Source organism: Quercus lobata, chromosome 9, assembly GCF_001633185.2.
Source record: "Quercus lobata isolate SW786 chromosome 9, ValleyOak3.0 Primary Assembly, whole genome shotgun sequence".
Taxonomy (NCBI): Eukaryota; Viridiplantae; Streptophyta; class Magnoliopsida; order Fagales; family Fagaceae; genus Quercus; species Quercus lobata.
The window spans coordinates 39,982,535-39,998,443 of NC_044912.1; the positions used below are offsets into that span (position 1 = coordinate 39,982,535).

Below are 15,909 nucleotides of genomic sequence, written 5' to 3' on the forward strand. Positions count from 1 at the left end.
TTTTTTAATTAAAAAAAAATCAAAATAATACAAAAATTGTGTATGTTTGTGTATATTGGTACTTATGTACCTTGGATGGCCTTTGAAACAAAATTTCTCAACTTTGTATCTCTTGTAGCTTAGATGAGCATCTTCATGCACAACTAAGCAATATGAGCTTTGTGGCTCTTTTATGTAATTTGTATGATTTGGTTGATCTCTTATCTTTCATATCTTAAATCACTCTTTTTTACGAGAAGAACTAGAAAATCCTAAGAGAAAGGCAAAAATAACCATCTCACCACTAAAACTCGTCAATCATAAAGCATATGTGTGCAATTCATAAAAAGCCGTACCTGTAAGGTGTAGCACTTGTACAACAAAATAAGGATGTTCTAGTTTACATAATTAGGTATTTTCTTTTCTCTCTTATATGCCCATGCATGATATGCTTAAAAGAAAAATATGCAAAGAGCATGAAAAAGCAAAAAGAATCAAAATGCTTTTAATATGGTTGCAAGTGTGTTTTTAAGAGATGTGAGAGTTATATGATATGCCTCAAAGGTGATGGTCCCCATCAAATAGTTATGATTGTGTGTGAATGTATTTGATCCTCCTATATCTTTACTTTTCATACAATGATCTACTTATTCTCTCTTGTAAAAGGTTCACACACAACACACATACTCTTCGCTACTTTTGATACTATTGTACAGGTATAATGTGATTTGGCCATCACAAGGAATACATGTGGTAGTATATGCTCTCTAAACTGTCTAAACATGCTTTGAAATGAAATTTGGTTAGACTCATTTAGTGTATTTTTAATCTAGAAATGATTTGCATCTAGAGTTGAGGTTGTGTTTTTATGTTTAACATGCTCTTTGATTGCTTATCTTGGTGTGTATCTTGTTTACATTCATCTTGTGTTGCTTCTCCTCTTTGAAAACCTCTTTTTAGGCTTCTTGATAGCAACTCGACACCTCCTCAATAGTTGTTCAATACCTCTCGATACATGCCTCTTCTATCGAGATTTCTAGGCTTGTTCTTGATATCTCTCGATAGATATCCCGATCCATCGAGCCAAATTCCTTGGAATCTCTATTTGCTCGATAGATGCTCGATACCTACTTTGATTTACCGAGATTTTTAGCCGTTGACACCTCCTCGATACCTTCTCGATCTATTGAGCTACATTTTCAATATATACTTTTGAGGTCTAACCCGGTTTTGAACCATTTCAAATATCTCAATCTCTCTCTCTTCTCTCTCGACCCAAAACCCTTTTTCTCCCTAAAATCCCTCTTCCCTCTTCATTTTTAGCCTAATCCAATCGTCCTTCACTTGGTAAGGGTTCTTGATCTTTCCTTTTTCACTTTCTTCATGCATTTAGACCTAGGTTTTCAAGTTTTTTTTGGGAAATTTAGGGGTTTTGTCAAAATTTTTGGGATGGGTTTTGTTAATTTGATCTCACATGCTCATGCATTGCATTCTATGTTCATTATAACAATGTTTCATGCATTTTAGGATTGTGTGACTGATTATATCTTGTGAGTTCTCTTAGGTTAGATTGGGTTTCTACCCATGATGCAATTTTCTTTAGCATGTAACTGTAGACACCGCATTTTGTACCCCTTACGACTCAAGCTCCCGTTCCCCAATGATGCTCAAACTCTAAGGCCTAAGGCCAGTTTAGAGCTGAATCAGATATCAAATTGATTTGAGGAGTATTAAAATGGAAAATATGACCTTCTAAATGAGCAAAAAACTATTTTTGGAAATAAGATAACCAAAAAGGCCCTCGGCCCACATACATGGGCAACGGCCTGCGTACATGGGCCAAAGCATGTGTACACAAGCACACTCCTGCGTACGCAGCTAAGATTTCAGAAACATAAAATAGACAAGTTTTTTGCAATAATAGCTGAGATTTGGAATGAATCCCACATCGTCTGGGAGCCGTTCCAAACCCCATTTTTTCCACTATATAAAGTTTTACATAGTACATTTTTAAAAACACACAAAAATCCCATGGGAAAAACCTAAGATTCACTATAAAATAGTGAATCAAAATGGAGTTTTTCACAAAACACCCTCAAGTCAATTTTATTTGATTGGGACCTCTTCTGGCCCTAATTCTTTAAGTTTAAGATTATTAATCGCTTATTTAATGACTTGTGATAGAATTGACTAACGGGAACAGTCAAAATGAAAACTTGGGAACTCCCTTCTAAGGTATCAAGTTTCAACCTTTTCTTTTTATTTCTTTATATTTTTTGCCTTCTTTCTGCATTTTAATCTTGTTTCTTTGTTTAGTTTATGTTTGTATATGTTTGTTTAGGTTAGTTTTAGGCCTCCTTTACGTTTTATGCATGTAGGTTGTTAGAATTCTCATTTTAAAGTTTTGCTCCGCTTCTATGTTGTTAGGTTTTCTAGGTAGGGACTTGCGTATGCATAATTTTGCCTACGCACGTAGGCTTAATTATGTGTATGCAAGCCTGTTCTTGCATGCATGAACCGCTACTCCATGAAGTTTCTGTTTGCTTTGTTCACATGCTTATTTGCTATCCCATGTTTAGATTAGGATTTCTTAGTTTTAATACCATGGTCATTCATTCACATATCCATGCATTAATGCCATAGGTGCTATGTTGCTGAAAGGTAAGTAAAGGTAAGTCATGCATTGGTATAAGCATGCATTGGATGGTGTATATTGTTGAATGCTTTGTTTTGTGTCCTTCAATTCTAATCGTATGCTTCATATGATTTTGTGATTGCCATGATATGATTGCTGCAATGCTTAGGTTGTTGCCCTGTTTTAGATATATAATAAGGTTTTCACATGCTAGATGAATACTAGTGTTTGTATATGTCCATGGTTTGGCTTCCTTTGGCTTTAATGGATAGATAAGTATGTGTTTTGGGATACTAATGTCATGTTGTATACTTAGATGTATGCTAGTGTGTGTGTGAATTAGGATACAAAGTATTGAACATGTTTTTAATAAGGTTAAGACATAAGATACAACGATGGGAAGCCAACCTTAGGGTTGGGCGATCTTGGGTTCCTAACACCTTCTCAAGAGCGTACTTAAACTCCGAACCATACTCTGATAGTAAGATCAAAGGTCCTTCCTCAAAAGCATGCTATATATATGGTTCTTAGACCATTGCAAAAACTAGGTGGCAATTTCAAGATCCCTTGTGTCCACAGTAACATGTTCATGCATTATCATGCATTGCACGTTTCTTTTTCTTCTTTCCTGTGTCTTACCTTATGCTGTGATTCTCTCTCTCTCTCTCTCTCTCTCTCTCTCTCTCTCTCTCTCTCTCTCTCTCTCTCAGTCTTCTTACCATGGCACCTAAAAAATCCATTCTGTCTAAAAATCCGATTCGTCGTGGTTCCTTTTCTTCTTCTTCTTTTCCCTCTGATTCTATTCAATTCCATGATGAGAAGGCACAAGATGACTTCTTTGAGAACTTCTCTGACCAGGCGATTCATTTGGAATGCCAAGTCATTTTGTCTGACTTCCCAAACACTCCTCTACCTGGTGCGTTTAGCTCTCGAGGATGGGCTTCTCTTTGTGAGGAACCCTTAAGGTGTCCCAACGTGTTCATGCAGGAGTTCTACTCCAACATGCACGCCATCAATACCTCTGTATCTAGGTTTACTACGGTATTCCGAGGTACACATATCGTAGTTACCCCGGATCTCATTTCCAAGGTACTACATGTCCCTAGGGTAGATCGTCCGGATTACCCAAGTCATTGTCATCTCTCTTCCATCTCTAGAGAGTTGGCCTCACTCTTCTGTGAGAAAGACATGTTGTAGGGAGGTACCCTAAATTTCTCCATAACTGAATTTGCTAAGGATCTAGAGATCCTTAATATGCTGATGACCTTTGTAATTACTCCATGGTCACACTATAACACTATCACCGAGCCTCGTGCTCATTTCCTTCTTTCTCTCATGAAAGGTCTTTCTATAGACTTTCCATCACACACGGTAGTATCTATTCTAGATTGTTATCAGGACACTGATACACATGATAAGCTCATCTTCCCTTTGGCTATCACGCACATCCTCACACATATGCACGTCACTATTCCTCCTCCTTTCTTCCATGTCATGGGTGCCATAAGTAAGAAGTCTATTTGGAGGAGTGAAGCATAGTTTGCTGCAAAGCGGCCCCATGTGGAGCCAACAAATGCAACCCCTGCAGCTCCTACCTCTCGACCCTCTTCCTCATCTGCCCCTTCTTCCTCCTCTAGGGCTAATGTCTCTCTCGCTGACATCATGAAGTAGCTTTAGCACATGAGTGTTGATTTTGGTAGTCGTCTAGACCATCTTTTTTATCAGATGTGTCAGATGAACACTAGGATTGGTCAAATCGCTTACCACCAGTCTCGCCTTGGTGGTTTCACTCCTTCTCCCTCACTTGAGCCAACTAAGTCTTCTTCGGATGGTGGAGATGATAATGGTGATGATGCTTCTTGCTCCGAGACCGATGATGAGATGACTGTCTCTCAATGATTCACCCTATGTCAGTCGTGACAAAAATGAGGAACAGTTTTGTATATGAGAGTAGTCTTTTTATTAGGGGGAGCGCTAGTATAGTGATAGACTAGATAAGGGGAGAGTGTATTTTAAGGGATGTAGTGTGTTTTGAGGGATGTAGTGTGTTTTGAGGGAAGTAGTGAGGTTTTTACCATTGAGAGAGACCTCTTCCAATTGTCCTACAATTGGGGAAATAAGGTCTCAAAATTTTGTTTTACATTTTAAACTTCCAGCAATGGGGTACAAGTGCAATAATAATGCAGTAAATAATGAGCACGCTGTCATAGTAATACCATTTTTTGTAGTATCCTATGTTTGTGAGACAAATCCCACCTCTTTTTCCCAAACTATCTATCTATCAAAAAATAAATAATTATTAAGTACAATGCATGTTCCATTAACGAGGGGACTCATGTCTTTTTTTCTTTTTTGTAAAGGAAAACCACAATGGATTCCATTGCATTTATCTATAGTTGTATCTGAATTCTCTTAACTAGCCAACGCAATGCACAGGCAAATTTAACATAATACAATTTTTTTTCTCTTTTTCTAAATGTGAATCTGATAATTATGGTGTAATATCCAAGTTTTACACTCTCCAATCTCAATATGTCACGCCATCTTATCATATATTAAAGAATAAGCACAGCTACACCCAATCAATTCTAATACCCATTTGAAAAACCAACCAAATTGGGATTTGGGAGTTCATTGAGATGTTATTAAGTATGGTGTGATGTACTGAGTTTTAAGTAAAAAACTAGTAGCAATCTTTTATTGGATCATGTAAAACATGAATTTTATATCTCATCCTTACCAAATTCGGACTCATAAGAATAATGATATGTAAAATTATGAGATCTCAAAAGTCTATGTGACATAATATTATGAGATCAACAAAAAGTTAAACGATCTTAGTTTTATACATATTCTTTAAATATTCAAAATGATAGGATAACAAAATTAAATTGATGAGAATTGTAACCTCTTCAATTTAAATTTTTATCATTTGAATGAGTATATTTACCTTCTAAAAAAAGAATTGAGTATATTTAAAAATTAAAGAAACTATAGAACTTTTTTTTTAGTAATTCAATTTTTTCAACAAGTTGGAAATGGGGATACTTGAACGGTGAACCCGTATTTTCTATATAAAGGAGAATAAGTAATAATATTATTGAACTACTGTACTCTTACTGAAGCATTGTATTGGCAAGGATGATGACAATGTCAATGATAGCATTGTATCGGCAATGCTAATGACGAAGTCAATGATTTGATGATGGTTATAATACAATGTCAGCATCCACATCCAGATTTCATATCTCATATTATTTTACCATCCTAAAAAACTATTTTATCAATTATACCATACCATTTTACAATACACCCAGCATCCCAACTTTTATTTTCCTATTCTACTCATTAAAATAATATTTCTACACAATAAATTAATATATTCCACAATTACCATCATTTACAATACAACACATTATTTATTCTTTCTCTCTCTTTATTTCTGTGGGGCCCAAATAATTTATGGGCCAAGCCCATTTACCCGTGAGGGGGCCAGAGGCCCAAGCCGAGGAACGGCTATGCCCCAAGCTCGGCAGGATAGCCTTGAGATTCAGCCGAGGACAGTTCTGTCCTCGGCAGACCCAAAGTCCCACCAGAAAGAGGGGTAAAAACGGGATAGGCCTAAAACTAGGAAGAAAAATCTAAAATATCTAGGGAAAGCTGCCCTTACTGCCATTCAATACTCTGAACCTGACAGAGCCGCATTCTTTGGCTTTTACAACCACCCCCAACGACTTTGGGTATGGGCTGATGGGACAAGTATCAATCTTGGAAAGGTTGACCCTATACGTGGACGAAGGACAATGAACGCAGGCAAATATAAAAAGAAAAATAAGTAACCTAAAGAAGAGGCTGGGAAAAATGGCCAAAAACCAGAGCCTCCCAGCCCACCTCCAGGAGAAAGATTCCAGGGGTGAAGACAACCTAAACATGAATGAATACCATGAAAAACCCACCGCCTGGCGTCCAAGGCCTAGCCTTTCAAACCCACGCTCTACAAATGATATTGCTTGGGCCTTTTTACGTGCGAACCCAACACTGTTGCGGTTCGTTACTAATCGTGTCCTTACAATTGGCGCCGTCTGTGGGGAAGGCTTGTGTGTTGGCATAGGCGGTAGGTCGAGATAGTTCCTTTGTCATTTCTAACAATTGGTTATAGAGTTTTAGCGTAAAATTCTGCTAGGGGCTATGCTTCTTGATTAGGGGCTACGCTTGTCAGCGTTAGTCGTGCGGGTAATTCTAGGGGCTTGGCCGAGGAGCTAACTCCCTTAAAGCCAAGTTCCAGCGCTTAAAGAAACTAGGTTTTAGACAGAACCAAGGCATTGCATAGTCCTCGGACTCAAGCCTATGGGGAAACCAACTACCTAGATGAGAAAACTAGGTTTTGGACAGAACCAAGGCATTGCATAGTCCTCGGACTCAAGCCTATGGGGAGACCAACTACCTGGATGAGAAAACTAGGTTTTGGACAGAACCAAGGCATTGCATAGTCCTCGGACTCAAGCCTATGGGGAAACCAACTACCTGGATGAGAAAACTAGGTTTTGGACAGAACCAAGGCATTGTATGGTCCTCGGACTCAAGCCTATGGGGAAACCAACTACCTGGATGAGAAAACTAGGTTTTGGACAGAACCAAGGCATTGTATGGTCCTCGGACTCAAGCCTATGGGGAAACCAACTACTTGGATGAGGAAAACTAGATTTTGGACAGAACCAAGGCATTGCATGGTCCTCGGACTCAAGCCTATGGGGAAACCAACTACTTGGATGAGGAAAACTAGGTTTTGGACAGAACCAAGATGGTTATTGGACAGACAGAACCAAGGCATTGCATGGTCCTCGGACTCAAGCCTATGGGGAAACCAACTACTTGGATGAGGAAAACTAGGTTTTGGACAGAACCAAGGCATTGCATGGTCCTCGGACTCAAGCCTATGGGGATGAGGAAAACTATTTTTGGACAGAACCAAGGCATTGCATGGTCCTCGGACTCAAGCCTATGGGGAAACCAACTACCTGGATGAGGAAAACTAGGTTTTGGACAGAACCAAGGCATTGCATGGTCCTCGGACTCAAGCCTATGGGGAAACCAACTACTTGGATGAGGAAAACTAGGTTTTGGACAGAACCAAGGCATTGCATGGTCCTCGGACTCAAGCCTATGGGAAACCAACTACTTGGATGAGGAAAACTAGGTTTTGGACAGAACCAAGGCATTGCATGGTCCTCGACTCAAGCCTATGGGGAAACCAACTACTGGATGAGGAAAACTAGGTTTTGGACAGAACCAAGGCATTGCATGGTCCTCGGACTCAAGCCTATGGGGAAACCAACTACCTGGATGAGGAAAACTAGGTTTTGGACAGAACCAAGGCATTGCATGGTCCTCGGACTCAAGCCTATGGGGAAACCAACTACCTGGATGAGAAAACTAGGTTTTGGACAGAATCAAGGCATTGCATAGTCCTCGGACTCAAGCTTATGGGGAAACCAACTACTTGGGTAAACAATTTCCTGAATGAGAAGAAGATTGAGTTTTGGTAAGGTTGGCTACTTAATAACAATGCTGAATTGCTCAGTCCTTGGCTCGAAAACTGTAAGAGGTTAATGCCAATAGGAGTGTTAAGAAGATGTTGAAACGCGTCACTATTTAGTAGCCCAGGGGGGCTGTTCATTTTGCGGGTGATATGTCCTCGGATGGTTACTTCCTACACCGCATCGTGCATTGAGCTATCATCTCGGCCAGTTTTGGGGTAAGTGTCGTTCTTTACAGGTCGGCATCGTTGTGCCAAACAACTCTATTAAGGTTATGGTGATATCTTTTTCTTAGCGAGTATTTTGGCCCTAAGTGTCGTTGATTCAAATGCTATATTACTATGCCGAACAGCACTTATCAGTACATAATAGCGCCTTTCTCTTGGATAAGGGATTATGGCCCCAAGTATTGTACTCTAAGGTCGGCGGTACGGTGCCAGACCGACCCAGTAGATCCATCATAATGTCCTTTCTTTTCCTGCCTAATGGGAGTTTCAGCCCTAAATATCTTTTGTTTGATTCAATATTATTAAGCCGGATTGTTTTTATAAGCGCAGAGCAAGATCTTTCCATTAACTGGGACTTTGTTCCTAGACGTCGGCCACAGTTTAAAAAAAAAAATTTCATTCACAAGATTGTATGTCTATTCATTGCTTTATCATTTCGGAAATATAGAAATAGAATATGTGAAATAAAGTGATAACAATTTTCATTAATACAAAGATGTATTACAACGTACAAAAAGGGGCTTAAACAAGCCTATACAAAAGGTAGATTGTCAAAACAATAAAAACAAAAAGAACAATACTTCAAGTAAACAGTCAGGTCTCTTTTTTAAACTCGTCTCCGAAATCCTTCCAAACTCTGCCTTAGAAGCGCCCATATCAAGAGAAGGACCTTCTTCAGAAGAAGATGGAGGAGATGAATGAAGAAGATGGAGGAGATGAATGAAAAGAAGGAGGAGAAGAAGAGAGAAGAGATGAAAAGAAAGAAAAATGAGCAAAAGAGGGAGAAGGAAAAGCACCAGGATGAATCTGGTGGTGGAAAGAAGAAGAAAGAGAGGCAGAAGGAGGCACCAGTAAACGAAGAGAGGAAGAAGCAGGGGCGCTTGGTCCCTGCTTCAGTCCTGACTCCTAACACACTGGTGCCATATTAGGTATGCTCATGAGAGAGCGGTTGGTACCAATGATGGGTGTCCTCGACTCAGTCACGCCGAAAGTTTGACGTGACGAGTCCCTGCTTCGGATTTTGGCTGAAAGAAAGGTGAGGTTGATTTTGAGTCTTCGCCATCCCTGCCCTGACCGAGCCATTACGAGCTTTATTGGAACGTGGCGTGTGAAAGAGGGGTATGGCTCCTTCATTACTCGTTGTTATGGTAAAGTGTATCACGATTTAGTGTATAAACTGGTAGGTAAAATAAACTCTAGAGGAGGCCAAGTATTTCGAATCTCAGAAGGATGAAAAGGGACTCTTTGCAAAAACAATAAACTCCTTCCTTCCTTCTTATACAGAGGGTGGAGCGGGAGGCATTTAATAGGTTCAGATCTCCAAAGGAATCTGCAAACACAAACATGCCGGTTCCACTTCTCCACCTCATCAAAACAAACCGTCAAGTTAAAGTAGTCTCGTAAATAGAGGTCATTAAAAGCGTGTTTTGGATACCCAAACAATAAGAACGCATCAAGAGTAAAATCAAAAGACTGTCTCGTAGACCGGTGCATTTCCTGGGCAGATGAAGAGCCGCCAGCATTATTGATAGGCCGAGTTGACTGGGCCATAATAAAGGCTCGGTGTTACCAAAACCCCCCTTTCCAACCAAAAAGTTGGACAGCAGGATTTTGAAGGGCTATTGTGGGGCCCAAATAATTTATGGGCCGGGCCCATTTACCCGTGAGGGGGCCAGAGGCCCAAGCCAAGGAAAGGCTATGGCCCAAGCTCGGCAGGATAGCCTTGAGATTCAGCCGAGGACAGTTCTGTCCTCGACAGACCCAAAGTCCCACCAGAAAGAGGGGTAAAAACGGGATAGGCCTAAAACTAGGAAGAAAAATCTAAAATATCCAGGGAAAGCTGCCCTTACTGCCATTCAATACTCTGAACCTGACAGAGCCGCATTCTTTGGCTTTTACAACCACCCCCAACGACTTTGGGTATGGGCTGATGGGACAAGTATCAGTCTTGGAAAGGTTGACCCTATACATGGACGAAGGACAATGAACGCAGGCAAATATAAAAGGAAAAATAAGTAACCTAAAGAAGAGGCTGGGAAAAATGGCCAAAAACCAAAGCCTCCCAGCCCACCTCCAAGAGAAAGATTCCAGGGGTGAAGACAACCTAAACACGAATGAATACCACGAAAAACCCACCGCCTGGCGTCCAAGGCCTAACCTTTCAAACCCACGCTCTACAAATGATATTGCTTGGGCCTTTTTACGTGCGAACCCAACACTGTTGCGGTTCGTTACGAATCGTGTCCTTACAATTTCTATTCAACAACCACAATCACCACCACCACTGCACTACACACACTTGACCCCACCACCACCAGCAACCCATAATCTACCGTCAACACCAAAAAAAAAAAAAAAAAAAAAAAAAAAAAAAAACCCACACCGCCACCCACTGACCCAAAACCCACTCCGACGGAGCCACAAACACCCACCCCACCGTCGGCCCACCAACCACAACCACAAACCCCAATAGCTAAACCAATAAAAAAACAAATAAACACAATCCAACGCCAACACAGCACCACCAACACAGCACAGCCACCACCAACAAACCCACAGCCACCATAAAACAAACCCACAGAACACAAATCAAACCCACGCCACCGAAACCCATGCCGATCAAATCACAAATCAAGCCCAAACACCGAAACCACACACTGATCTCAACCTTGTGGCATCCTTGTTGCTGCGTGAGAGAGGCTGAGCGTGAGATGGAGTGAAAAGTTAAATGGGGCTTGAATGGACTGGCTTGAGATTTCCAAACCCACAAACGTTTGAGAACCCTTGAGATTTCCGACGGAGCTTCGTTTGAGATTTGATTTGAGAGACCGACAGGAGCTTCGCTTGAGAGGGGCTTGAACGGACTGTGAGGGGATGAGAGAGAAAAAATAGAAAGAGGGGACTGTAGCGCTATTAAAATACATTATTTGTTGGATAGCATAACGCTACAGTGCAATCTCACATATGAGATCGCACTGTAGCGCTATGCCAAAAAAATTTGGCATTCGGCATTAATAGCAATCCAGTTGCTAGAGCAATTTGGGCCCAAATGTATTTTACAATTTGGCATTTGAGAAGCCAAATGCTGATGCTATTAAATTGGTGGCATAAATGGCGTGGTCACTGCGGAGATGACGATGACCACTGCAATGCGCAATGGCAGCGGCAACAATAATGTTGATAGTGACGACAAGTGGAGGTGACATCAATGGTGCTGGTGACAACTAGAAAATTAATAGTTACGTACATGAGTTGATAACGTTGGAAAATTTTGTACAATTGACACCTCTATGAAATTTGGATACTTTGAAATTTTCAAATTTAAAATTCCTTAGAAGTATCGCTTCTATTGAATATGGAACCACTTTCGTTTCACTGAAAATATTTTTAACATTTTCCTATGTTTGTTTCATTGTAAAATTTGACCAAACTTGAAAATGTTTTACCTTTAAAAATTTGATAAAATATTATTCAAAAGCACGCAGTGGCCTGAGCCTGATCATTGGTTAGGCAAGGTGTAGTTGGTCCAGTCGTCAGAGCCACCGGACCAATGATTGGTGACAACGGTCCAGTCACTAAGTCTCCAACGCTGGCAGTTTTGGTAGTTTATACTTGAAATTTTACATGTAACATCAAATATCTAAATATGTTGTTTGAAATTATTTTACAGCAAAACAAATTGAGCAAACCATTCATCAAATGAGGGAAATTACTCCTAGAAATTCCTAAATTTTACAATTTTGAGTAAAATCCTACCTTATTCCTCACACAAAGGCAAACAGAATATAAAAGAAAGGGGAAAAGATCATAGGAGTATTAAAAAAACATAAATTCTAAATGTCTAAAAATTTCATGGTACCATCACAAAGATCAGGGAGAAGAGAAAGGTGCAGAATTTTTTTTTTTAATATTTTGATAAAGAAAAAAAAAAGTGCATATAATTCATTAATAGTTCCTAGAGGTCAAACTTCTCATAATATCCACGACACAAACACCAGCTAATTGGTTCACGCAACTAATTAAAACATAGATGAGAACAAACCAAGAACTAGTTCAAACAAGATCCAACAAAACCATATTAAATTGAACCATCTTAGGCTGCACTTTCTTTTTTGAGTTTTGCAAGCTCCTGCCTGACAATTCCAGCCCTCTGCATACGCAATAATACAGCAATTAAAATCATAATAGCCCAAGAAGTTGAAGAACTGACAATTTAATTCTACAATATCAAGTATACTAATTTATTATGAGAAAATGATCTGGGAGCTCATAGTTCAATAGGCATGAGCTGGGGCACCCACTGATTTTTAGCATTGCAACATTTCAGACTATAAGGAAAACAAATGCTAGGGTTAAAAATTATATAGCTCGTGATCATGTGGACGTGTTCTTTATTAACTACCTATAATTAGAGGTCCATCATATAGATCTTATTATAGGGTTTGCACAAACTTTTGTTTGATGCTTGTAGATATGAAATTATGAAGTAGGTGTACTACATAATATCATGGGTTCCAGTCTTACTCAGCCTCCAAAATTAGGCATTTGACTCCTGACGGACAATGTCTATTGTGGTGGGGCTAAATGCTCAATTCTGAACCAAACTGAATCCAAAACTATAAATGGTGCAGTAAAACATTCATAGTTTTTCATAACCACACTATTGCAAAATGAGGATTAGAGCAAGGTATACTAATAGAATATTTGCAAACCTTGATTTTTGCTAACATTATCTTGAACCTATCAAAATCATTAAGTGAGGCCCTTCTCTTCTGCACAATCAACTTCCTTCCCCAGGAACTGCTCTCCCATTTGTTCTTCACATCTGCCATCACAGTATATGTGAGTTCCAATTCAGGAAACAAGAAAAAGGTGACAAATACATCTTAACACTTACCAGCAGCCTCCATGGCCTCAACCAGAGTCTTTTTCTTTGGAACCCTCTTGATGTCAATCTTAATATCAGTGAGTGAAAGCCTCTTTAAGTTCATTTGCGTCCTCACCATATCAGGGGCATCAACAAGAGCCTGTAGCATAAAAGTACCAGGAATTACAACTTGTACAACTTTGGAGATTGTGAATACCTCGAAGACCATATATCTCAATCACATCATATCAATAGGATTGGTGATTTGAGTGCCATATGTTTTATATGAAGAAAGAATTGATTGACAAAGCAGATATTTTCTTTATTGATAAGTTACATGAGCACAGAGTGAGTTTTGAACCCACAAACTCACCCTCCACCTAGCACTTGCAAGGGGAGGAGGTGCTAGTTGAGCTAGAGCTCATTGGCATTGACAAAGCAAACATACGTTTGTAAGAAGAAAGAATTGATTGACAAAGCAGACATTTTCTTTATTGATTGTTACAAGAGCACAAAGTGAGTTTTGAACCCACAAACTCACCCTCCACCTAGCACTTGCAAGAGCAGGAGTTGCTAGTTGAGCTAGAGCTCATTGGCATTGAAAAAGCAAACATATGCTTTGTAAGAAGAAAGAATTGATTGACAAAGCAGAAATTTTCTTTATTGATAAGTTACACGAGCACATAGTGAGTTTTGAACCCACAGACTCACCCTCCACCAAGAACTTGCAAGGGGAGGAGGTGCTAGTTGAGCTAGAGCTCATTAGCATTGACAAAGCAAACATTTGACAAGTAGCATTGGATGTTATAGAAGAATTACACCAACGAAAACAAAATCTACCACACATCTTCCAGGCTACCTCGCTAAGAGATACGTGGCTTAGACGCACGAATGAATGCACCCTGGACAAAAGGAAACAACATGCACTGCATATTTTTTGAGGTTCAGGCCACCCCACCTAAATAGATGTACATAGAACATGCAAGTGCAACCACTGCTGGAATTTTCCCCTTCTTTAACACACACAATACCACAAAGAAAAGGGCAAGGAGTGACACAACACACATCAGTTCTAGGCTTTATCACAAAGCCGTACAAAATGGTCATAGCTCCCTGATTCAATAGGCATAATAACGAGGTGAAAGGTGCAAATAATCTACCACAGACACATCCAATACCTTTGACTAAATAAGATGAAAACTTCCCACCCTCCACCCCACCCTTGTTCTTTTCCTTCAACAGTGGTAGGGTGTGTGGGTGAATATAGTTTTTATATGTTTAGTGCTTTAGGCCCTCTATTGTCCACGATAGTTTAAAAAATAACGCTAAGTAGCCTAATTGCATCGTTTTCACAGAAACCCAGCACAAAATGTATCTGATAGACCAAGGGGTGTGTTTGAACTTTGAATATCAATAATAATAAAAAAGAGGGTGGGGTGGGGGGGGGGGGGCGGGAGGGGATCAGAAGAACGCTATCACAGAAAATTGTAAATTGCCAAAAAAATGTAGCATTTCATTATCACTTTGTCAAAAAAAAAATTACCAACTTTTGCACTAACCCAATTACCAGAACCGAAAAAATATTACATTCCACAATTGATTCCTTCTTTTACCATTTTTTTCACCAACTAATCTATCAAACCACTGTTACAAATATCTTTCTAAGACCATTACTTTTTTTTCCTGCTGAGGCATATAATTATTAGTCCCCTTTATCATTGCAACATAAAATTTGACCCAAAACATACAATTTCAATGAATAATAAAAACAAAAGCAATCATAAATAAACTGCAACAGAAAAGAAAAACATACCCTATTCTGGTCGACAACATCGACAATGACAACAAGTCTTCCATACTCCTTCCCATAGTTCACAAGCGCCACTCTTCCAATCTCCACAAACCTCCTGAACGGCTACAAATTCAAACCCAAATACCCAAATACAAAATTGTTCATTTTACCAAACATAAAAAAATAACCACAATACATTGCACAGTGCTTACACACACACACAAAACACATGTACCCAACAACTTAAAACTGAACAAAAAACAAAATTGATAACAAATAATCAGCTAAGAGTTACATGAAAAAGTAGCAGTGTTGATTGTAATGTAGTTCTGGTTTCTGGGTTTTCTTGGGAAACAAACAGAGGGTTAAGAGGAACATACCATTGTGTTTTTCCTGGGATCTGAAGGAGTGGAGACGCTGTGGGAGGGAGGCAGAAGGGGCTTTGCGAAGAAAAGAAATGGTATTAAGTAGGGTTTTTCAGAACGGGTAGTCATTCCATGTGGTTCAACCTATGTGGACTTTAACACGTGTCTTCAATGGATTGGTACATAATTTGTTAGTTTGGTTTAATTTTTATTCCCCTTGTTTTTAATAAATTTTGTCTCGGTTTTAAGGAACACAAGTTCATACTCTTAAAAAAAAAAAAAAAAAAAGAGGAACACAAGTTCATTTGTTTTCATTAGGAGTAGAGAATCTTTTAAAAACGGTATCAATAATAAGTCTATATAAAAAGTAATGTTTTAATTTCAAAGTCTATATAAAAAGAAAAATTGTCTCTTTTTTATTTTTATTTTTGTGTGTGTGAGTTTTTTTTTATAATGTCATAAAAAAAAAATAGACTAAATGCAAAGTACTTTATAATAATATTGGTA

General features: G+C 39.2%; 1 protein-coding gene across 1 annotated transcript; it reads right to left on the reverse strand.

Moving 5' to 3' along the window:
* Window positions 1-12,288: 12,288 nt before the first annotated feature.
* Window positions 12,289-15,546, reverse strand: LOC115959061 (60S ribosomal protein L14-1). The gene is made up of 5 exons (XM_031077360.1): window positions 15,418-15,546; window positions 15,059-15,160; window positions 13,276-13,405; window positions 13,091-13,203; window positions 12,289-12,528 (listed from the first exon to the last, which is right to left on the reverse strand). Exons 1-5 carry the CDS (start codon window positions 15,529-15,531, stop codon window positions 12,472-12,474), a joined length of 516 nt encoding a protein of 171 aa, XP_030933220.1. The 5' UTR covers window positions 15,532-15,546; the 3' UTR covers window positions 12,289-12,471.
* Between the last annotated feature and the right edge of the window lie 363 nt (window positions 15,547-15,909).

What these genes read in the sequence shown, in the direction of transcription:
- LOC115959061 (XM_031077360.1), bottom strand. Translation starts at nt 15,531, where the DNA reads ATGACTACCCGTTCTGAAAAACCCTACTTAATACCATTTCTTTTCTTC. An exon ending in ATGTTGTCGACCAGAATAGG is followed by an intron (nt 13,406 to 15,058) that starts GTATGTTTTTCT and finishes TTTATGCTACAG; the next exon opens with GCTCTTGTTGATGCCCCTGA. An exon ending in TAATGTTAGCAAAAATCAAG is followed by an intron (nt 12,529 to 13,090) that starts GTTTGCAAATAT and finishes TTGCGTATGCAG; the next exon opens with AGGGCTGGAATTGTCAGGCA.